The sequence below is a fragment of the Balaenoptera acutorostrata genome, chromosome 7, assembly GCF_949987535.1.
Source record: "Balaenoptera acutorostrata chromosome 7, mBalAcu1.1, whole genome shotgun sequence".
Taxonomy (NCBI): domain Eukaryota; kingdom Metazoa; phylum Chordata; class Mammalia; order Artiodactyla; family Balaenopteridae; genus Balaenoptera; species Balaenoptera acutorostrata.
Window position 1 is genome coordinate 6154323 of NC_080070.1, and position 23509 is coordinate 6177831.

Sequence of the window (23509 nt, forward strand, 5' to 3'; positions counted from 1 at the left end):
GCTAAACTCAGAAAAGAAGTCTTGTTTTTTACTTCAGGGCCCTCCCCATCAAACTTACATGGCTTGGATGGAAACCTAACAATTCTGGAGTGGGTAGGCTGAGCAGCCACGGTTCAGGAACAACGTTCCGCACCTTCTAAAGTTTGGTTAACACTGGACCAGCCTCTAAAACCTCAGTTTCATGGAACGAGGACACATTTCTTTCATAGAGAAATTCTGTCCTTCGCATCATCTTCGTAGTGATGAGCGTCTTCCCGTCCCTCTCACCAGCCGGCTCACGCTTCCTCCTCCTCCCTCCTCTTCGTTCCCCCATTGTTTCGACCCATTCCTGCCTGATGCCTGCCGGGAAGTGTAGTCGCTCGCCCTGCTGTCTGAGCTGGTTGGGCGGCCCTATAAACCCGGTATCTCCGCAAAATTCCTCAGCTATTCCCGAGGTAGGGTAGCCTGGAAGGTGCAGCCACTTATCCGAGGAGCCAGCTGGGATTTGCAGTTTCCAGTTCCCGCAGCGCGCCGCTGGCAGAGGGCTCCTGGACTCCAATCTCCCCAGCCTCGCGCATCCTGATGACGTCGCGCCGGCCCGCGAGGCCCCTGGAATCCGCGGTAGTTCTCGAGGAGGGTCTCAGGCTCGGCAGCCACGGCTGGAGGACGACACTTCCCAGGAGTCTACGCGGCGGCGCGCCGAGAGCCGCGCGAGACCGTGATTGGCTAGTGAGCCGGCCGCACGCGGAGGAGCTCAAGGAGCTGCTCTGTTGCGACAGAGGCCGAGCGGCGAGGCCCAGTGAGTTGGGGGAAGGGGCGCTGGGGGGGGAGGGTGCTGGCCGGTGAGGGGGAGGGGGGACGAGAAGAGGGAGGAAGGACCGGGCTGGGATGGAGGCGGCTGCGCGGGAGAAGAAGGGGCCAAGGGAGAGACGGTGACGGGCGGGGGCTGGGGAGGTTCGGGGGTTGGCGAGTGAGGAGACCCCGAGGGGACTCACGGGGGGGTGCACGAGGGCGCCCCGGGAAGAAGCTGGACCCGACGGCCAGCTGGTGTGGAGGGGGACGACGGGGAGGAGGCCGGAGGCAAACTGGAGGAGGAAGCCCGGGAAAGTGAGGCGGCCGGCTGGAGCGTGGAGCGCCAAGTTGTGGGGAAACTGGAGACCGGGACCTGTGCCGAGGGGCCGAACCCGGTCCCTAACTGGAGGCCCTGAAAGGAGGAGCGTTTCCAGAGTGAGGCCGTCCGTGGGGATTGGTGGACAGAGCCCGAGGGAAGAGCTGTTGAGATTAGAAGAGCGGCCGAGGATCCGAATTGGCTTGAGAGATCCTGACAGAGTTGGGAGCGACTAGGCTGGGACGGAGCTGGGATCAGAGGCTCGCTAGGCAGTTCCTGAGAGGGATGGAACCAGGCCCAGGCATTCTGCGGAAGTTTAGAACCTGGGGGTGTTTGCCTTCCTTCAGGCTTCCTGAAAGAACAGTAACGTTCCCTTGTGGTTCATCACCATGCCCTCCGACCTGGCCAAGAAGAAGGCAGCCAAAAAGAAGGAAGCTGCCAAAGCACGACAGCGGCCCAGAAAAGGACATGAAGAAAACGGAGATGCTGTCACAGAGCCACAGGTGGCAGAGGAGAGAAATGAGGAGGCCAATGGCCAAGAGACCACAGGTGAATTGAGGGAGAGGTGGGTGCCTGGGATGGTTGCTCGGACATAAAGGATGCCCCAGCTGGAATCAGAGTCCGGATGCTGGGGGCACTGGACCATATATCTGGTGCCGTGAAACTTTTCACGATGAACCAAACCAGTAGAGTTGGAGCTTGATCAAGGAAACTGAACACAGAGTTCTCACATACTCAGTGGCAAGCAGATATGGGAGTGGTTGTGCTGCCTTGCTGCCCTGTCTTCTAGACTTGGAGAAGAAGGTCAGTTCCCTGCCCCTTTCTTAATTTCCATTTCTACACATGAAGGTCCGTGTGCCAGGCTCCTTACCACATGATACCCTTGTCCTCCCAGCGGTAGTGGCTGTACCAGCAAGACAGAAACACATGAGTTGTTTTATGGGTTTTTCTTGGGAGAGAGATGCCTTTCTGTTATGAGCGCTTCTCAAGTGTTAGACACTGTGCTGGAAACTAAGGCACTCTAAGCACGCTCTGCCGTCTGATATCTTGCAGTCTAGATGGGGAAGCAGGGCAGTGTGTGATCAAGAGTATCCCCGGCCCTTGGCAGTCTATCCCAGCCTTCTTCCTTGCCCCCTGAAAACACTCTGAAGAGGTCTTCTCCATCGACTCTTGTTGTCCCTTGAATAGTCACCACATTTGTCCATTTACACACTGAGGTTCTAATACCACAATTTTTGTACTAGCTACATTTGACATTTCTCTCAGGGCCCAGCTCAGGATGGTAAAATCTTTCCCAGTCAAACCTGACCTCAATAGTATTGCCATTCACTATACCCCTATACTATCTGTAGTGTTATTTTATTTTATTTTTTGGCCGAGCTGCACGGTATGTAGGATCCTAGTTCCCCAACCAGGGGATGGAACCCACACCCCCTGCAGTGGAAGCGTGGAGTCCCAACCACTGGACCACCAGGGAAGTCCCAGTTTTACCTTTTTATGTTGTGCCTTCTGTTTCTTCACCTAAATTGCTTGATCTTTGAGTGCAGAGGCCACGTCTTGTGTAGTATATTTTTTTTGCCTGATCGGCCTTGCAGATAGAGATACTAGGTAAATGTTTGAAGAGGAGAGGAGAATTATTAATGCAAGTTACAACAGACAGATAGGAATTCAGAAAAGGGAGAGTTAAAAATGATTGAGAGGAGAGAGTTGAATGGTAGGAATTGTCTCCAAAATAAGAATTATGAGAGAAAGCTAGTGCAGTAAAGTCAGGCCATGGGGATGTTTTCTTCCTGGCCAGAGTGGTGGAGGGATGGGAAGTTAAGAATGATAGGAGTGAACGAGCAGGCTGAATTGTGATCTGTAAAGTAGACAGGGTTCCTCTAGGTCCTCAGGAACAATGGTTAAGCAGTATCTATCATCAGCTCTGTAGGTACTTTCTGGATGAATTGGAAAAATAGAAAACTGAATCCCACTTTGAGACTATTGTCCACTGTTCCCATTACAAATTTCTTCTTCACCTTTCTTCCTAGGAAACCAGAATTTCTCAGGGGGAACCCAGCTATAGTATCCCTATCTCAGTAATAAGGGAGCTTTGGTTTTCACCCTGCTTCCTCAGGGAGCTACTCTTCTGAAATATGAAATCTGGTTTTCTTGCCAGCTCTCTCAAAACATTTCTTATTACCAGGGACCCAGGGTCATTTCTGCTTTCATAATTAATGGGTCATCTGTTCCCTCTCCCAAGACTGGGTCCTCTCTCTTCTCTGAGTTTGGAATTACTTAATGCTGCAGGTCACTGTTCTCCAGCCTTTACCTGTTACCATTGCCACATGGCCTTTAGGTAGTGAGGTACGGAAAGATTAAGATAAATATCAAAGAAAGCGACTTCTGGCAGACAGTTCAACCTTCTTTAGAAAGTGAGACTCTTCAAGACAGGCACCAGAGTTCAGCTGGTCCCCTTGCTTGGGGAATGAATAGAAAGGGGCTGCTTGTGAAGTCTACAGTATTCTCTCTGATTAAGTTTATTCCAGAATCCCTTCTGCATCTATTCAGTGCTGTTCACTTACTTTTTGAGTCTGTTTTGTGGGATGCTGTAGGCTAGGACAGTGAGGTCTAAGTCTTAATTTTAAAGCTCAGGAGATGACTTAGGTCATAGATGCTGTAAAGTGGAAGAGATCAAGAGAAAATGGTATACAGTAGTGCCTCGGTATCTGCTGGTGATTGGTCCCAGGACCCCTGTGAATACCCAAATCCACAGAAGCTCAAGTCCCTTATAGAGAATGGTGTATGTAGTATCTGCATATAACCTAGCACATCTCTAGATTACTTGTAATACCTAATACATTGTAAATGCTATGAAATAATTGCCAGTATGTGGAAATTTTGGAACTCCTGGAATTCTTTTTTTTAATCCTCAGTTGGTTGAATTTGTGGATGCAGAACTGTGGATGTAGAGGGTTGGCTGTATAGCTTTCCCTTAATTTTGATCTTCTTGCCTGAGCAGATAGAGATATAGACCAAGGATTGGCAAACTTTTTCTGTAAAGATCCAGATAGTAAATATTTGTAACTTTGTGGGCCATATGGTCTCTGATACAGCTGTTCAACTTCGCCATTGTAGTGGAAAGCAGCCGTAGACAATATGTAAATGATGGGTGTGGCTGTGTCCCAATAAAACTTTATTTACAGAAACAGGCAGTTGGCCAAATCTGGCCAGCCTTTTTTTAAGCCACCCCCCCTCCCAGGCTAAGAATGGTTTACATTTTTTAAGTGGTTACGTTTTAAATGGTAATGTATATACCTACATAATAGTTTTGATTTTTGTCTCTTGGGCTGTAAACCCTAAAATATTTACCATCTGGCCCTTTAAGAAAAAGTTTACCAACTTCTGATCTAGACCATAAACTTCTCCCTGTACATCTTCTTCTCAACATCTAGAACAGGGATTGGCACAAAGCAGGGCTGTGGGAAGCCTGGTAACTCAACTGTGTAGAAAAGAGACTTTTTAAATTCCTCTCATCAGTCAAAACAAAAAATTTGTTCTCCATTTGAAAAGTACAGGCATACCTTGGAGATATTGCGGGTGCAGTTCCAGACCACCATAATAAAGTAAATATCAATATTGTGGTATCAATAAAGTGAGTCTCACACGAATTTGGGGGTTTTCCAGTGCATATAAAAGTTATGTTTACGCTATACTGTAGTTTAGTGAGTATGCAACAGCATTATGTCTAAAAAAACAATGTGTGGGGACTTCCCTCGCGGTCCAGTGCTTAAGACTCCGTGCTTCCAATGCAAGGGGCACGGGTTTGATCCCTGGTTGGGGAACTAAGATCCCACATGCTGTGCGGTGTGGCCAAAAAAATAAAAAACAAAAAACCAAACGAAAAAAAAACACTGTATGGAATTCCCTGGCGGTCCAGTGGTTAGGACTCTTCGCGTTCACTGCTGAGAGCCCAGGTTCAATCTCTGGTTGGGGAACTAAGATCCTGGAAGCCACGTGGTGCGGCCAAATAAATAAATAAATAAAACAAAACAATGTACGTACCTTAATTTAAAAATATCTTATTGCTAAAAAAATGTTGGCCATCATAGTGGTAATATCAAAGATCACAGATCACTGTAACAAATATAATAATGAAAAAGTGTGAAATCGTGACACAGAGACAGGATGTGATCAAATGCTATTGGAAAAATGGTGCTGATAGACTTGCTTGACGTAGGGTTTCCACAGACCTTCAATTTGTAAAAATTGCAATATCTGTGAAGCACAATAAAGCGAAGTGCAATAAAACGAGGTATGCCTGTATTCATCAAGCAGTTACGTATAACACACTGTACTGGAAGCTGAGATAGACATAGAGTGACTGCCATCTGTCTGGCAGGACAGTCCCTGCCCTCGGATCTGACTCCTTGCAGGCAGAGCAGGTTCAGCAGCAGGGTGGCTATAGCACCAGCAGTGGTAATCTCCCGACAGGATGGGGTATTTGGAGAGTGACCTAAGACTAACCATCACACCCTTGAAGTTGCTCTCCCCACGCCTGCCTGTCTGAGGACGGCACCGGGCTCTCTTCCCCCTTCTACTCCATCTTTACTCTTCCTAAGGACAAGCACGTGGGCTTTCTCATTTCAGGTGTTCTACTGTAAGGTTACCATGGGAAAACGGGTAAGGGTAACAAAGACTAGAAAATTAGAAGATTGTCACGGTAGCGGATCCTCATGTGTAGTTTTTGACTCCTTCCTGAAAAGGTTAATAGATCACCTTACTCTCTTTTGGAAGAGACTTACCAAGACTCCTTCTACCCCCATTTCGGTCCCACTTTCAATAATACTTTGTGGGCACTTGTCCTTTATGGAAAGGTAGGATAGTGAAATAGTTAAGGTCATGGCTTTGGGGTCAGACAAAGCCTGGTTCAAACTCTGGGTCTGTCACTTACTAGCCTTTTTGACCTTGGCTATATTATTTAACCTCTTCATGTATAAAATGAGGGTCCTAAGTTTATCTTCTAAGGGTTATGGGGATTAAATTAGATGGGGAATGATAATGTAGTACAGTCCCAGGCACAGAGTAGACTCAACAACTATTAGCCAGTTAACGTTAGCCATATATTAATAGTTCTTCCCAGCCTGAAAATGTAGTCATGCCTGAAAAACTACAAAGGCAGAACAGCTAGTCTTTTGTCTCATGGTCAGTTTGCATCACTGAAACCCTCCGGACTTGGAACTTCTGGTTTTCCCAGCCTTGGCTCCGCCTGCCATTGATCCTTGTGTGCATTTTCTCATACTGGTCCCTTTTGGGCAGCATAGCTTCTTGGAAGCACCATCTGGAAGCGCTAGGTCGTGGAGTAAGAGCATTGCACCTCTATAGCATCTGCTTCATTTTGGGCATTGGTACTAATTCTTTAACACATACTCATGGAGGACAGTTTGGAGTTCTAGCCATTCCTACCATGCATTATATCATCTTAGAACAAGGAAAGTTAGAATTAAAAGGACAAGTTGCGAAGTAAAAAATGCCCGTGAAAGCAGGATACCAGGGCAGATCTGTATGCAGTGTACACCCTGTTTAAAGCTTGTGAAACATCTGAGTCAGCTCAACCTGATCTTGAGCCCAGGTCCTTCAGGGCATGCCTTTTTCAGCCTTTGGATCTTTGTATGATAATATTTGGTAACTTAAAGAAGGGCAGAAGCCACAAATGCCCAGCCAGCGGCCTGAACCCTGGACCCTCAGATGAAAAGTCTGACGCTCTACTGACTGCTCTATCCAGATGCTCTGAGACGTGCCTTTTTGTGTACGAGCTTCGTCTGTCTCATAGCCCTCTTCCCAAACTGCTTTTGTTTTCTGTCCCCAGAAGTGGATTTGCTGACCAAGGAGCTAGAGGACTTTGAGATGAAGAAAGCTGCTGCTCGAGCTGTCACTGGCGTCCTCGCCTCTCACCCCAACAGTACTGATGCCCACATCATCAACCTCTCCCTCACCTTTCATGGTCAAGAGCTGCTCAGTGACACCAAACTGGAATTAAACTCAGGCCGTCGTTATGGTCTCATTGGCTTAAATGGAATTGGTGAGGCCCTTGGACAGTGAGGTGGGAGGTATCTCTCCTTGGCTCATATGTCACTCAGCAAGTATTTACTTAGTACAGATATGTACAAAGCAAGGAGTTTATGGTATGGGTGGGAGACCAGGTATGCCCAGGGAAGAGGAACTAGCAATACAGAGCAGTCACGTGATAAGCACCACGTGAGTAGTTGTAGACAGTAGGTGCTGGAGAAGTGGGGGGGGAGGGGCGGGAGTAGCGGTGCGTGAGGCGGCTGTGGATGAACAGACTTCACAGAGGAGGGCTGGCACAAGAATTGGAGGAAAGGTGTCCCGAGGATGCGGGCAGGGATGGGGGGATCATAGGATTTGAATGAATGAAAGGAAGGAAAGTACTCAGACAGTGATGAGGTCGTGGTGTGGCTGGGGTGGAGGGGCTGACGTAGGAGAATGACAGGCAGAGCTGTCCTGAGCTTCCACTTCTCTTCCTGTGCTCTGCCTGCCCCTCTCAGGGAAGTCCATGCTGCTGTCTGCTATTGGGAAACGTGAAGTGCCCATCCCTGAGCACATCGACATCTACCATCTGACTCGGGAGATGCCCCCTAGTGACAAGACGCCCCTGCAGTGCGTGATGGAAGTCGACACGGAGCGGGCCATGCTGGAGAGGGAGGCTGAACGGCTGGCTCACGAGGACGGTAGGGCTGCAGACCCGGGGCCCCGGGGGCGGGCTTCCTCCCGGGAAAGGCCCAGGGAGCCTCACGGGCCTCGCGCTGTCCGCAGCGGAGTGTGAGAAGCTCTTAGAGCTCTATGAGCGACTGGAGGAGCTGGACGCTGACAAGGCGGAGATGAGAGCCTCACGGATCTTGCACGGACTGGGCTTCACACCTGCCATGCAACGCAAGAAGCTGAAAGACTTCAGTGGGGGCTGGAGGATGAGGGTTGCCCTCGCCAGGTGAGTCTCTCCCTCCTCGACCCTCTGTAGCACCCCATCTCTCTCAGCGTTTAGAGCAGGGTTCTAAACCAGTGGAACTGTTTAGAACAGGGTTGATGGTCAGTAAGTGCCAAATATTGACAGTGTGGAGGGGTGGGGGTGGTATACCTGAGCTAAGGAGTGAGCTTCCTGACTGAAGTGGTCATTGTTGGACTTCCGGCACAGTGTTTAGGAATCTGGGACCAGCCCTAGGTAAATGGTAGAGTAGGTCTGTTTCTTTCTCTCCTCTTGACTCCTCTCCCGCCGTTGTTTGTGCTTCAGTCCTTCTAATTCTTGCTGTTTAAAGATAAAATGTTAGACAGCTATTAGGATTTCTGTCCTTCTTACCCTCTTGTGACCTGGACCCGAAATGAGTTTCTGTAGATCATCATTCCCCCACCAAACCCCCAGAAAGTCCCCAGTTAAAGAGGTGGTTACTTACCCCGCCAGTCTCTGCCAAGTGCATTGGTGAGGCTTGATATACTGCTTTAGCAAAGCTGCTTGTGTGCCTTAGAACATGAGAGCCGTGGTTTCACGTGCCAGCAAGGATTAGCTGCCTCAGATTCACCTAGGGAGCTTTTAAAAATACAGATTTCCTAGCCTCTTCAATCTGTGCTGGAGTCAGAATGCTGGAGTTGGATGTCCAGAAATCTTATTTCTAACAAGTGCTGCGGATGTGGTGACCACGTGTGGACCCAGCGTTCTCCCCTTGTTTTTCCTGTCTTGAGATGCCACCTCAGAAAAGAACATTCTTTGGCCTCCTTGCTAGAGTCTGGCAACCCCACCAGTTAGGTTTAATCTGAATACTTTTTAGTTCAGCAGTTTACTTTTTCTGTATCCTTTTGTGTTCCCGATGGTCACCAACCTCAGTGTAAAAGACTTGTAGACTCATAAGGACTTTTACAGGCTTATCTCCAAACTGCATCTTCCCCCTGCTTTTCAGCTGTTTCCTGCCCTTTAACCCCCACTCTTCATCTCTGCTTTCTCTCCTAGTCCTCACCTTTCCCCTGAGGTATAGAGCCTAGAGTTGGTTTCAGGACTCAGTGCAGGCCTGACCGGAATTGCAGGTAGCAGGCAGGCTGTCCCCTCCTGCGTAGCACCCATTACGCTGAAGGGCTCTGTCTCCTTTCCTGTTCTTCAGAGCCCTCTTCATTCGGCCCTTCATGCTGCTCCTGGATGAGCCCACCAACCACCTGGACCTCGACGCTTGTGTGTGGTTGGAAGAAGAGCTAAAGACGTAAGGGGGCGGGGCTGGGGGGTGGAAGTGGGCAGGTCCTGAAGGGGGAGTTGAGCAGAGTCCAAGGGAGAGGGATGCCCAGGACCCACAGTGATATTAGAGCAGTGAGAAGTGGACTGAAGTGGGGCCAGAGTGAAGGCCAGGTTGAAAAGGTGGTAAGCATCTTTAGGGCAGGCCTTTTTGTTTTTGTTTAGTCTGAAATATGTGGATTTGTTTGTTTTGCTCTTTTTGGTTTTTCCCATTACTTAAAATACAATGTCTTTATTAAGACAATATTTTTTCTTAACTGTATTTATATATATCATATAAACGGGGATTCCCATCTAAGATCATGATGCAGTGACAAAGAGAAAAATAGCCCATATAGCAGTGGTCCTATGGCTAGAGAGCCAGATAACCTGGAATATTGCCCCAGTTCTAGAATAAGGCTTTCCATGGTCTCTGCAATGACTTGGCACCTTCTTTAAAAAGCCGAGCGTGGTGATTTTTACTGTGCCTATTCCAGTTCTTCCCACCCATGACTTTAGATGTGTTTATGGGTGTCTGTGTGCATACACTTTTGATGTTACCATCACGGTTACTGCCATCTCCACTCCATTCTTTTGAAAATTAGAGCAGGCTGCTCTCACCTTCTGAGATGCCCACACTCTGTCTGTGGGGTGTGTTTCTCTCTAAATAAATCCACGTCTTACCTATCAAGAGAAAAGAGAAAATTAGAACAAAAGTTTGAGGAAACTCAGACTGTCTCACCATACTTTGGAGGGCATCAAAGTGTTCTTACAGGCAGATTGTGCACTGGCGGCTTAGGTGCTAAGGACTGGGAAGTGGCGAACAAATCTAAAGGATGCCTAGGCGTAAGGACGGGAACGGATGCAGGTTTTCTGGGCCTGACATTCGGCCCACCTGTTGTGAACCATCTGCCATTCTGAGCGCCCCCCTGACTGGTGTTCTGGCTTTGCAGGTTTAAGCGCATCTTGGTCCTCGTCTCCCATTCCCAGGACTTTCTGAATGGTGTCTGTACCAACATCATTCACATGCACAACAAGAAACTGAAGTATTATACGGTGAGTGGGCCCCGGTTTCTCCACAGTAACCTCTGTGCTTACCAGTTCCCCGAAGTTCTCCTTTAAAAAAAAAATAGACTTAGCAGTCCTTTTCTACGTATTGCTATAAAAAGATGTGGACAGGGAGTTCTGCACCCTGTTTTATTTTGGTCCCAAAGTAATTGCTTTCAGGCCATAGGCCACGGATTGGCAGCCTGTGCATATGGTGTATGTTTGCCTTGTGCAAAGAGGTTGACTTTTCATGGTGCCCGGGCAGGCCTTGCTGCTGTCTGCCTTCTCGGGTGGCTACTTAAACCTGCCTCACGGCAGCCAGCACGGTACCCCTCCTCCTCTCCTTCCATGAAGAATGGGCGCCAGGATCTCGACAGCCCACTTTGCTGCCTTGCCTTTACATTTTTTCTATTTCAAAAAACATATCAAAAAATGAAAAACAGAAGTTCTCTTTATTCATGGTTGTACTCACCATGGGAGTATTAATAGTTCTCTTACATAGTCTTTCAGAAATTTCACACATACTTGCAAGCGTTTGTAGAAGATTTCACGTATACTTATCACAGTTGTAATCTTAATCATTCTCTTCTGTAGGTTGCGTTTAAAATTTAATTTGTCTTGGACTGCTTTCTGTATGAGTATATATAAATCATGCTCATTTTTTCCAGTGACTACGTAGTATTTCATTGTGTGGCTAGCCTGTAACTCATTTGTCAGACCCTTTTCGATGGATGTTTAGGTTGAGTCTAGTTTTCTGCAGATAGAAACCATGGCAGTCCACAGCGCAGGGTTCGCCAGGTCCTAAATCTGATGGGTCTGATGTCTTCCCACCTGGAGGAAGTTCTTGTAGTCTGCATGGGGGCTTCAGTCTCTAGGGATGGGGAGTAGAAAGAGGTGCTCTTGGAAGGCTGTGAGCCTCTAGATATCTGTTTGACAGTGGTTTTCAGGGCTATTGCCAACGCTGTGGGTGTCTTTATGGCTAACCTGAGGATTTGATCCGGAGCCCTGCTCTGGCTGAGCTAAGAATGAGAGGCACGCAGTTCGGAAGACCTCAGGTTCTAGATTAGGATATGCTTCTTTAAGGCACTTCCTCTTTCCCTACTGCACAATCTTTTTTTTTCTTTTTTTTATGTTATTTATTTATTTATTTTTGGCTGCGTTGGGTCTGCATTGCTGCACGCGGGCTTTCTCTAGTTGCGGCGAGCAGGGGCTGCTCTTCGTTGTGGTGCGCGGGCTTCTCATTGTGGTGGCTTCTCTTGTTGCGGAGCACAGGCTCTAGGCGCGTGGGCTTCAGTAGTTGTGGCTCGCGGGCTCTAGAGTGCAGGCTCAGTAGTTGTGGCACACGGGCTTAGTTGCTCCGCGGCATGTGGGATCTTCCCAGACCAGGGCTCGAACCCGTGTTCCCTGCATTAGCAGGCGGATTCTTAACCACTGCGCCACCAGGTAAGTCCCCTTACTGCACAGTCTTACAACCAGGGCCAAATGAGATGCCATCTCACATCCCCCTGAACCCTGAGTGAGAACCCAGGACCGAGGCTAAAGCTGCCTGTCTTCGCCTGGTGCACTTTCCTGCAGGGTAATTATGATCAGTATGTGAAGACACGGCTGGAGCTGGAAGAGAATCAGATGAAGAGGTTTCACTGGGAACAGGATCAGATTGCACACATGAAGGTAGGGCGATCGTAGAGCCGAGTTCGCTTTCTCCAGGGGAGTTGGGTGAGGGCGTGTGGGGATTGAGGGGCGCTAGAGAAGACGTTGTCGTCAGTTTCGACCATGCATTTAAGATGAGTTGTTTGGAGCCTGCCCACACTCCTCGCCTCCTCTCTGGTCTCTTTCAGAACTACATCGCTAGGTTTGGTCATGGCAGTGCCAAGCTGGCCCGGCAGGCCCAGAGCAAGGAGAAGACGCTACAGAAAATGATGGCATCAGGACTGACAGAGAGGGTTGTGAGTGACAAGGTAGGTTCTGACTGGGTGGAATTAGGCGGCCTAAGGTGAGGTGGATGAGAAAGGACCTGACTTGATAAATGCCCTCTCTTTTTCCTAGACACTGTCATTTTATTTCCCACCATGTGGCAAGATCCCTCCACCCGTTATTATGGTGCAAAATGTCAGCTTCAAGTATACAAAAGATGGGGTGAGTACTTGGGTGTGGTTGGGAAGCTGGGGTGCATTTTCCAAGGTAAGTGGCAGCTGCTGAGGAGAGCCTCCTGCCCTTCGCTGAGCGCGCCCGCTGACCCACGCGGTGCTCGGGATTTTTCCGGTGTGGCCGCCTGGGGCGCCTGATTGAGGGGCTTAGAGTAGAAACCCCCACTCAAGTACTTGGAGGGAAAACTGCTCAGCCGGGCTGGTGGCTGGAGGCAGGGGGTTGGGGTCCGCGTGAGAGCTGCCGCCCTCCTCACTCCCACCTCCTCCGGCGGTGACTGGGGACTCGGCGGGGTGAGTCTGCAGTCAGGCTGACCAGCAGCCTAGCCCCGTATCCCTTTCTCTCTCACACCCACCTCAGCCTTGCATCTACAACAATCTAGAGTTTGGTATCGATCTCGACACACGAGTGGCGCTGGTGGGGCCCAACGGAGCGGGGAAGTCCACGCTTCTGAAGCTGCTGACCGGAGAGGTGCGGTGCCACGCTGGGGCGAGGGGCTCCGGGAGTGGATGCTGGTGCACCCGCGGGAGAGGGCGGGAGGCCGGGGCCGCTGCTCTTAGAGGGCCGAGCGAGCCGTCCTCTGGGGCGTGTGGTCTCACTGGGTAGGGCTGAGGTTTGGGGCAGTTTTCTCAGAGAAACCTGAGGGGGGGGGGTCTGTGTGTGTGAGAGCGTGGGTGAGAGGGAGAACACACGCACGCTCTCAGCATCTTTCTGTGGTTTCATTCAGAGCAATTAGAATGCAGAAACGCCTGTGCATTCAGAAATATGCTTTTGCTGTAGAAAATGTATGTCGGACCTATACCCAAGCCCCTTGTTCCGCAGTCAGTGCGCCGTACAGTAATCCAGCGACTACTCAGTAGGTTGTGTGGCGTGTGTCTGTGCCTCCCTTGAAAGCACCTGTTTCAGTAGACCGTCCTAGATATTTTTAGAGTGGCCAGAATAGCAGTTTGTGAGGCGGTGGTGTAGATTCAGTTCAGGAAGTTGTATGAGTCTTGTTCAGTGCGAACATGTGTTTGATTCCCCTCTCTGCCTATGTCTGCTTCTGACCGGGGTTCCTTTTCTGTGTGCTTATCTTTCCACTTTCTACTCTTTTTTATTTTTTTTCTTTCTAGCTACTACCCACAGACGGAATGATCCGAAAACACTCTCATGTCAAGATAGGGCGTTACCATCAGGTATAGTCCTGGCGGGGAGTGGGGAGCGGGGAGTTACCTAGGGTGTGGGAATGGGGCTGCATGTGACCAAGTCAGCTCCTAGTTGCCTCTGGAGTCTTGAACAGGTCCCTAGGTAGAGGTAGAGAGGTACTCGGCAGGAAACCCAGCAGGCTTCCTTTGGAAGTGGGACACCAGCCACATCTGGGTGGGTCCCTTTTTTCCTGTAGCATTTACAAGAGCAGCTGGACTTAGACCTCTCGCCTTTGGAGTACATGATGAAATGCTACCCAGAGATCAAGGAGAAGGAAGAAATGAGGAAGATCATTGGGCGATATGGTCTCACTGGGAAACAGCAGGTCAGTGGAGGGGGTGTGGGAAGAACCCCAGGTAACTGGGAGGCTATGGCTGGACAGTCTGCCTTTCCTCTGCTCTGGGTTATTATGCATTGGAGCACTTAGGTCTCAGGGGAGGGGCGAGGATAGCGTGCCAGTCTCTGACGTGCCCTTGCCCCCCTGACTAGCGGGATGAGCCACTGTGCTTAAAGGCAAGGGAAACTGAAACCTCGCAAACAAGTTCCTGGATTCAGGTCTCAACTGTGGGTCCCCTGGATTGCTCCACTTTATTAAGATTCTGTGTCAAGACGGCTTCAGGCTTCCAGGTGTATCCCTTTTGGGTCTTGAGAGACCGCCAGCTATGCCACCGTCTTGCTGTGTGACCTTGGGTCTTCCTGAGCCCCACTTTCCGTGAAATGGTGACGACAGAGGAGCCATGGGGAGAGGTGAGTTGCGATGTGTGGTAAGGGCGACACCAGCTTTTATAACTGGCCGGTTGCACGCAGGTGAGCCCGATCCGGAACCTGTCTGATGGGCAGAAGTGCCGAGTGTGTCTGGCCTGGCTGGCCTGGCAGAACCCTCACATGCTCTTCTTGGACGAGCCCACCAACCACCTGGATATCGAGACCATCGACGCCCTGGCGGACGCCGTCAATGACTTCGAGGGTGGTATGATGCTGGTCAGCCATGATTTCAGACTCATTCAGCAGGTGAGGCTTCTGGCTGGCTGGGAGGCATAGCAGAGGGCATCTGAGAGGCAGGCAGGTAGGGCACCGTCATGGCACGTGGAGGGCACCTAATTCATGTTGACTGTATCTGGAAAGTGGGCTCAGGACATAGACAGGGTGGACAGGGCCAGATCTTATGGTTCTTTGGGAAACTTAGAAAGCCTTAGTGGAAATACTTGAATTCTTCAGTAGCTATTTGGGGCTTTTAGCCTACTTGGCATTGTTGGCCAAAATGGGCAAGGGAGTTGGGTAGAGAACAGGGTGCTCCTTCTGTGGTTCCAAGATTCTTCAGCCTAGAAATAGTATCATACTAGGGAGACTCTGGATTAGACAGAGGGCTACTGCTGGTCATCAGTGAAAAAGCTGCTGGTCGTTTCTCTGAAGCTTTCAAGAAGATGGGGTGGAGAAAAGGAAGCTGAGAGTGAAGTGTCTGAACAGATCTAGGTCCTACTAGGGAACTGGAAATCGGGGTGACACAGCAGGTCCTGGCTTGGAAGGCTCCAAAATCTGCTGGTTACGGTACTCTTGGGTTAGGCCAGCCCTAAGAACGTTGAGGTAGTGAAACTGAGCTGGCTCTGGGCCTGGGCGGGAGGTTATGGGGTTTTCTTCCCAGAATCCCCTGGGAACAGTCTCCTGGGCAGGGATGGGAAGGATACTGGTCAGGATCATTAAGTCTAGGATTTGCTTTCTAGGTTGCACAAGAAATCTGGGTCTGTGAGAAGCAGACAATCACCAAGTGGCCTGGAGACATCCTGGCCTACAAGGAGCACCTCAAGTCCAAGCTAGTGGGCGAGGAGCCCCAGCTCACCAGGAGGACCCACAACGTGTGAGCCCTTGCCGGCCGGCCGGCTGGGCCAGGCCCCTGGGGCCGCACTCCTGCATTGCTGCAATACTGCTCCCCAGCCCCTCCCCCCACCTGCCTTAGCTGCACTCTGTGATCTCATCTACAGCTGGACAGTACCTGTCCGTCTCCTGTCCTTCCGGTTACTTTTGTCCACGTCTGGACTCGGCTGGCTGTTCCTGCCGGCTCCTTGCTGGTTCTGACCCGATAGTGATGCAGCCAGAGGCATCTGAGGGTTAACCCAAGGGCCCGTGCCCTGGTTTGGCCTGTGAAGGAGCTTAGGATCCTCGTTTTCTGGGTTTTGGTGATGTTGGAGGAATACCTCCCAGCCCACCACCCCCATTCCTTTCTGCTTCTGGTTTGGAGCTCTGGACCAGGGCCTTAATCCTGGTCGGTTTTTAAATAATTATTTAATGGTGTAACTTTTAGACCTGTGTGACATCTACAAAGCGTCCAATAAAGAGAGAAGCAGCCATGGTCCCTGTCTTCCTTCTTGGGTCTCTAGGCCCTTCTCCCACTCCTGCCTGCAGTGCCAGCATTCACTTTCCCTCGGCACGAGCTGGGGCAGGAGTCGGCGGGCTGGATGCAGCCTGAGGACTAGGCCACAGGCAGTGGAAGAACTCTCTTCCCTCTGATCTGAAATTGTGCCTTTTCAGGGAGTTCCCTGGCGGTCCAGTGGTTAGGACTCTGCACTTCCACTGCAGGGGACACGGGTTCGATCCTAGGTTGGGGAACTAAGATCCTGCATGCTGTGCGGTGCAGCCAAAAAAAAAAAAAAAGGTGAAATCGTGCCTTTTCTTAGGCCAGTGGTTCACAAACATTAACATGCATCAGAATCACCTGTAAGTCTCGTTCAATCACAGATTGCTGGGTGTTGCCTCAGTTTCTGGTTCAGTAGGTCTGGGGTGAGACCAAGAATTAACAATGCTAAGAAGTTCCCAAGTGATGCTGTGCTGCTGGTCCGGGGGTCACACTTTGAGAACTGCTCTCCTGGAGCATGTTTTTCAGAGTGGTCTGAGGCTTTGCTGCTGCTGCCTGTACAAAACTGGGGACATTGGTTAAAAATGCAGATTCCTGGGCTTCAGGCCTATTGATTTCAGTTGGTGGGATGGGCAAGATGCAGAAATGGTCAGGAGTCTGCATTTTCACACTGATGTTTGTGAGCTACTGTTCCTGGTGGGATACAGGAAGTTTTATCAGTTTATCTGTCCACAAGCTTAATTTTCATTAGCACTATATCTGTTTTATTTCCAAGCCAGGACTTTGCATAGCCTGTCTGAGTTTTAATAGCACTTCCAGCCTTTGTGCCACCAGGCTTCTAGCCTTACCGATGTGGATTCATCACTCCATCTCTGAAACCTCAGCAGCCATCCCTGTGGGGAAACTTACACAGCCATGATTTTTCAGTGCCCATCATAGAACATCTAAGACGATGTAAAACAGGCAAAAAAAAGTCCCAGATGGTGTCTAAATCCCCAAGGAGCTCTTGATCTAATGGGAAAGCCGATAAGACAGAAAGGGCATAAATCAGATGTTAAATTGTGACTTAGGAGGATACACAGAAGGCTGTAAAAGGGAAGGAAGTTTCTCCTGAGTAGCTGCCCAGAAACGTGGGATTGGTGCTCTAACTTGAAAGGTGAGTAGGATCTCAGATGGCCGTGGAGTCCAAGAGCTGCCCCGGGCAGAGGGAACAGAGTAGCAGGTGAGGAGCTGCAGCTGAGTCCGAGATTCGCGAGGCTGGAGTAAGGGACTAGGACTCCCACTCCGCCCTCTGACCCCAAGGGGCCTGGCTTGGCTGCTTTGTGCCTCAGGTGGGGCCCAGACAAAAATGGCTTGTCAGTCTGTCCTGAGTATCCAGAGACTTGGTTAGGAGGATAATGGGAACAGATGAGAGCTGCTACTTTGGCCAAGGGAGGGTCTGGGTGTGTTAAGAAACCCTGTTGAAGTCTGTTGGGGTCTCCAGGGATGGGAGGGCTTCAGAACCAGAGGAACAGACATAATAGGCTAGTCAGCTTGTCCAGAAAAAAAGGCAGTCTCAAGATTTTTTAAGAATGCTTAAGGGCTTACCTGGTGGCGCAGTGGTTAAGAATCTGCCTGCCAATGCAGGGGACACGGGTTTGAGCCCTGGTCCTGTAAGATCCCACAAGCTGCGGAGCAACTAAGCCTGTGCGCCACAACTACTGAGCCTGCGCTCTAGAGCCTGAGAGCCACAACTACTGAGCCCGCGAGCCACAACTTCTGAAGCCTGCACGCCTAGAGCCCGTGCTCCGCAACAAGAGAAGCCACTGCAATGAAAAGCCCGTGCACCGCAACGAAGAGTAGCCCCCGCTCGCCGCAACTAGAGAAAGCCCGTGCGCAACAGTGAAGACCCAATGGACCCAAAATAAATAAACTAATTAATTATATAAAAATTTATATATTTAAAAAAAGAACGCTTAAAAATCCCACAAAATACATATTTCTACAAACACCTAAAATTAGGGCCTCATTTTAGATTAAAAACTGCCCTCCTGGTCCTCCAAACCCTAGGCTGTAGCTGGATGTTGGGAACTGGGAAAAGGGGGGCTTGGTGAGCTGGCGATTGCTCAGGCCCACCTTCCCCCACGACAGGTGATGCTCGTCTTCACTCCCTCCCCACCTCTTGATTGGGAAAACCCTCTTCCCCACAGCCTGGACTTGTCACCTTGCTCCTGGTTTCTTTTTTCTTTTTTTTAAAAATAAATTTATTTATTTATTTATTTATTTATTTTTGGCTGTGTTGGGTCTTCGTTTCTGTGCGAGGGCTTTCTCTAGTTGTGGCAAGCGGGGGCCACTCTTCATCGCGGTGCGCGGGCCTTTCACTGTCGCGGCCTCTCTTGTTGCGGAGCACAGGCTCCAGACGCGCAGGCTCAGTAATTGTGGCTCACGGGCCTAGTTGCTCCGCGGCATGTGGGATCTTCCCAGACCAGGGCTCGAACCCGTGTCCCCTGCAATGGCAGGCAGATTCTCAACCACTGCGCCACCAGGGAAGCCCCAGCTCCTGGTTTCTTTAATCACAGCGTTCAAGAACCTGAAATACTCACGCATAGGTGCCAAGTGAGACAACTTTCTCCACTCAACAGCGCCTTTTTCCTCCCTTCGCAACTAACTTCCACAGGGACCCCACGACACCTGCTCTCACGGGGAGCGCCCCGTGTTTCTTGCTCCGCTTCCTGCAGTCCTCCCGCCCGGACTCCCTCCCTGTCAGGCCCTCCCAGCTGTGGTTCCCACCGCCTCCACCTAGCCTGGGCTCTCGGGTCTTCTGCCTTCAGCCCAAGCCTCCCTGTAACCACGTGCATTGACTTCTTTCTTCCGTTCCTCCCAACTAAAATCTCCTTTCTCCCCAGTTGAATTGTACCCATCCCACCAGACCAGCTTCACATCCTCACTTATTCCCTGAAGGCTTCTCTGGCCGCTGTAGCCCTAAGCTTTCTCTGAGCTCTCCGTTCCACACGCTTTAGCCCTTTCACTCTCCCCTGATTGCTGCGCGTGAACCAGTCTTGTCTCTCCAGCTGTATTGTAGGGCCCTGGGGGGTGGGGGGGGCGCGGTGCACTGGGCTCCTCCTGACGCTCCCCAGCACTGAGCCCCCAGCTCCGGGTGCTGCTGGAGTGCAGGGCGTGAACCCTGATGGTGAGTAATACAATGGGAGGTGATAGTGTGGGGAAGGGGGCTGGCGGGGGGCTTCTTACTCAGAGATGGGAAATCCCTGGGGGAGAGGAGGGAGCAATTAGGCTCTTTCTGGATTAACCCAGAGCCCCAGAGCGCCTTCTGGGTAGGGTTGGGCCAGGCCCCTCCCCCGCTCCCAGGTGCTGGCCCCCAGCCCCACCTGGCGGGCAGCTGACTTCTTAAAAGTCCACGCGAGGCGCGGGAGGAGGCCACCGGGAGGAGCGGGAAGATGAGCGCTGAGCATGGACAGGCGCAGCAGCCTGCGGGCCGGAGGGGCCGGAGTTCTGGAGACAAGAAGTCCAAAAAGCGTGGCCGGCGCAAAGAAACCTACTCGATGTATATCTACAAGGTGCTGAAGCAGGTGAGAGCGGGGAGCTAGCGAGCGCGTGAAGAGTGCTGGCAAAAGAGCCGGCAAAGGGCACTGGATGGAGAGCCCGGGGCGCAGTTTACTTGCGGCACCGAGGCCCCCGAGCCCCTCTGGAGGGGGTGGGCACTTAATCTCGGAGGTCCCCGCAACCGCTCAGTGTCTGTCGTGTCCTGTGATGTGAAGGAGGCAGTTCAAACATGCTGCCACCACAGTCCCGAGGCTTACAAGGCTTCTGGACAGACCAGATTATTAAGTGGAACGTTAGGTGGGACATAGTTAAAGGAAGACCACAAAAAAGTGCCGGGCTGAAGGTGACCAGGTGCCAAACATAGGCTGGCACAATGAGAAGTACTAGTTAGTAGTGGCTACAGTGAGGATACTAGTTACTGGTGGCTAGAGTGTGGGGCGGTGCGTGTGAACTACAGCCTTGGGGAAGCCTTCCAGACGGGCGGCACTCAGTCTTCGGGGGGCCAAGGGGTTGGTCTACCTTAGAGTTAAGGAACCCCAGGTACATAAAGGCTCAGTGGGGTGACTGAGTCCCATGACCCGACAGCAGAGGACATCTGGTCCCCCTGGCTCTGGGGGGTTAGGGGTGGGTTAGTCCCACCCCTAACCCACACGTGTGCTCTGCTTCTCCCAGCGCACCTGTGAGAGGTACCTACTCCTGGGACGCTCGCCCTGGCAGGCATCTGGGGGCACTCATGTACCCAACCAGTGTGTCTAGAGGATCCCGGGCAACCTGGCCTCAAACACTCTGCCCTGCTCAGCAGAGCCGGGGCCGGGAGGACAGAGGGGTGGCTGGGCTGCCTGCCCTCAGCCTCCCCAACCTGCCTGAGCCTCACCCCTTGTTAGATGAGACCGCAGACTGGAGCCTGTCTCCGGTCTGAATCCCCGGGTCTCTGGAATGCCCTCGTGGGGTGGGCCCGGCGCCCATGTGGATCGGCCAAAGGGCAGCAGCAGAGAAGACGCCAGTGTCCTGAAGAAAGCGGGGGTGGGAGCGGGTATCAGTGAGCCTGGCAGCTTAGCCTAACTTTTCGGCTCAGAGCTCGTGCCGGGAGGGTGGGAGCGGGGCTGGGTTGCCGCGTGCGTCCCCCGTGCGGTGGGGTGAGCCGCTGTCCCTCCTCTGCAACCCTGAGGGGGACAGGATGTGAAGACAACACGCAGGGGTCAGGCTGAACCCACGCGGTACAGGCTCAGGTTTCCGGCTGTCACGTCCGGGGCACCAGAGGCGGTGGGCAGAGCGGGGGGGCTGGGTGAGGAGCCCGGGCTTAGTTCCGTGGCCACCACCGGCTTGACGTGCCTCATCAGGCAGTCGCTTACCTCTCATTTACAGAGAAGCAAAAATCCGCCTACTCACATTTTAGGACTGTTATGAGGTCCCTACCATTTGTTTTACTGGAGGTCACCTAGTTCAAAAACTTCTGTGACAGAAGAGGAAACAGGCCCGGAGGAAAGTGCCGTATTTAAGGTCGTACGGTGACTCATGGGACAGCCACAGAAGCCAGGTCTCCTCACTCCCAGTCTGGTGCTGAGACTGTGTCCTATGAGTGTCCTCTCTGGAAAATAATGTGGTCACGATTTACCAAGTTATGTGCACAAGCCCTCTAGGAACTTCTAGGAATAACCTTCATTGTGCTCATACAACTGTTCAAAGACAGATTTATTATAACACAATGTAATAGCAAAACAAAACCCCTAAATGTCCATTAAGAGAGGAATGTATAATGTAAACTATGATTCGTCCATACCATAGAACACTCTGCAAATGCATTAAATGAAAAAAGAGAGGTAGCATTGCTTATCTCTTGCAGTTGGGAGAAATTTTTTTTTTTAACTTGGATATAGTAGTAAAAAAATAAATCCCTATTTCCATGTCTCTCGGCCTCTGGAAAGAGGCTGGTAAGGGGGCCTTGCAGCCCCCAGCTTGGGGCTGGGGCTTGGGGCAGAGTCCCCGTGTTAATCGACTGGTCCTGCCGCTTCTCCAGGTGCACCCCGACATCGGCATTTCCTCCAAGGCCATGAGCATCATGAACTCGTTCGTGAACGATGTGTTTGAGCGGCTGGCCGGCGAGGCCGCCCGGCTGGCCCAGTACTCGGGCCGAACCACACTGACGTCCCGGGAAATCCAGACAGCCGTGCGCCTGCTGCTTCCAGGGGAGCTGGCCAAGCACGCTGTGTCCGAGGGCACCAAGGCCGTCACCAAGTACACCAGCTCCAAGTGACCTGGGGCCCAACCTTAATAAAGGGTGAACTGCTCCCTCGTGCTGTGGTGATTTGAAAAAGGGATAGGTGAAGGCAAGGTGTGATGGGGGGCAAGGGTGTCATCACTTTTTTGGCTCCCAAGCTGGAAGAACGCTTATTCAGACCTTTAAAAACTGCTTTCTGGGTGGGCCCCGTGAGGGACATGTGAGTGTACATGTAAATGTACAACGTTCTCATTCTTAGTGAGATGAAGTCCGACTTGGTCTGGATTAGAATCCTGGGTCTACTGCTAGCTGTTTCCATCATGCCCTCTCTGGGCCTGAAATTCCATGCGTGTTACTCTCGCAGGCCATGGTTTTGTGATGCTGTTTCCAGCACACCATCACTTTTGTCCTGTGCGGGGCACAGGGGCTACACAGGTCTATTCTTCAAGACACAAAAGTGAAAGGCCCAAACCAGCTTCTAAATAACTGATTGGGATCTCTAAGATGTTTTTATTTCCCCCTAACGCTTTCTTCCCCTTAACTTCAGAACAAATTGGTGAGAATGTTTTTGAGACTCCTAACTTTTCTTTCCCAGTTTTATTTTGAAAAATCTCAAATCCATAGAAAAAAATTGCAAAAATGTACAATGACCACATGTATGTCCTGCACCTAGATTCACCACTTAACGTGTGGCCACGTTTGCCTTTTCTTTCTCATTCAGCCTCTGAGGCGGTGGGGTTTAGTGAACAGCCCCAAATCCCTTACGTTCCCTTTGTAATTTCAGCTTCTTGTACTGAAAAGGCTCACTGTAATGATGGCTGAAGTGTGGCCCTACATACTTCACACGTGTTTCTTGCTATGTCAAGCCTACCATGGAGATGCCGAGAGATGAGAACTAATTGTCCACACTTTGGTCCCACAGCCAGAAAGGGGCAGGCTCGGGAGACGTGGCCCAGGAACCTCGGGTCTTCCCCACTCCTGTTGTGTTTCACACCTGGCTACTCAAGGTGTGATTCAGAGGCCAGCAATATCTGTGACACCGGGGACCTTGTTAGAAATGCAGGATCTTGGCCCCAGCTCAGAGCGCAGAATCGGAACCTGCATTTCGACAAGATCCTCGGGTAATTCATTCGCAGGCGTGTCACGCCTGAGAATTCCTCTCTGGCTGCTCTGAGCTGCTGCCTGTCTCCTCCCACTGTCCTTTGCCCCGTGCCTTATATATAAGTGACTTATGACGTATGACTTATTCACAAGTCCCTACTGGACACTGAGCTAAAAGCTCACCCCAGCTGACCAGGGCCAGGCTGCTGCTGTGTTTCGTATTTTCCAAAGAGCGTTCTCATGAGCCGGGAGCAGTGATGGGGAAACCCACAGAGGGCTCAAAATGAGCCCCAAACACCACTGAGTCCCACCCACTACTCCTAATGTCATTCTTTACGAGGGTATATCTTACTCAAACCGAGTGAACTACCGTCAGACCCCAGGGAAACAGGTGCACTTGTGCTCACTTTAAGGGGGAAGAGTGGGGAATTCCCTGGCAGTCCAGTGGTTAGGACTCCGTGCTTTCATGGCGGCCGTGTGCCCGGTACAGTCACATACGAGAGTAAGGAGGCTGGATCTGCATTAAGGAATACAGGGTCTCCAGCTGAGAGGTACAGTTGGAGTAATGCCTTTAGGACTGCTGTCCAC

The 23509-nt window shown here is 51.0% G+C and overlaps 2 protein-coding genes across 4 annotated transcripts; both read left to right on the forward strand.

Moving 5' to 3' along the window:
- The first annotated feature begins 625 nt into the window (after positions 1-625).
- On the forward strand, positions 626-16055 carry ABCF2 (ATP binding cassette subfamily F member 2). 3 transcript variants are annotated; one of them, XM_057550434.1, is made up of 15 exons: positions 626-778; positions 1435-1636; positions 6936-7148; positions 7633-7815; positions 7901-8072; positions 9232-9327; positions 10289-10391; positions 11958-12053; positions 12221-12340; positions 12429-12518; positions 12888-12998; positions 13640-13702; positions 13909-14037; positions 14520-14723; positions 15434-16055. In XM_057550434.1, exons 2-15 carry the CDS (start codon positions 1477-1479, stop codon positions 15569-15571), a joined length of 1878 nt encoding a protein of 625 aa, XP_057406417.1. In that variant the 5' UTR covers positions 626-778; positions 1435-1476; the 3' UTR covers positions 15572-16055. The 3 variants fall into 3 exon arrangements, with proteins under 3 accessions (XP_057406417.1, XP_057406418.1, XP_007165469.1); XM_057550435.1 differs by lacking the exon at positions 626-778 and adding an exon at positions 855-911; XM_007165407.3 differs by lacking the exon at positions 626-778 and having other exon boundaries at positions 1030-1636.
- Positions 16056-19496: 3441 nt separating this feature from the next.
- Positions 19497-21856, forward strand: LOC103019413 (histone H2B type 2-K1). The gene is made up of 2 exons (XM_007165483.1): positions 19497-19628; positions 21620-21856. The coding sequence occupies exons 1-2, from the start codon at positions 19497-19499 to the stop codon at positions 21854-21856; spliced, it is 369 nt and encodes a 122-aa protein (XP_007165545.1).
- Positions 21857-23509: the final 1653 nt, after the last annotated feature.

Coding starts and splice junctions, on each gene's coding strand:
- ABCF2 (XM_057550434.1), top strand. CDS start 1,477: ATGCCCTCCGACCTGGCCAAGAAGAAGGCAGCCAAAAAGAAGGAAGCT. Junction 12,054..12,220: donor ATCAGATTGCACACATGAAG/GTAGGGCGATCG, acceptor GGTCTCTTTCAG/AACTACATCGCTAGGTTTGG. Junction 14,724..15,433: donor ATTTCAGACTCATTCAGCAG/GTGAGGCTTCTG, acceptor TTTGCTTTCTAG/GTTGCACAAGAAATCTGGGT.
- LOC103019413 (XM_007165483.1), top strand. CDS start 19,497: ATGAGCGCTGAGCATGGACAGGCGCAGCAGCCTGCGGGCCGGAGGGGC. Junction 19,629..21,619: donor TCTACAAGGTGCTGAAGCAG/GTGAGAGCGGGG, acceptor CCGCTTCTCCAG/GTGCACCCCGACATCGGCAT.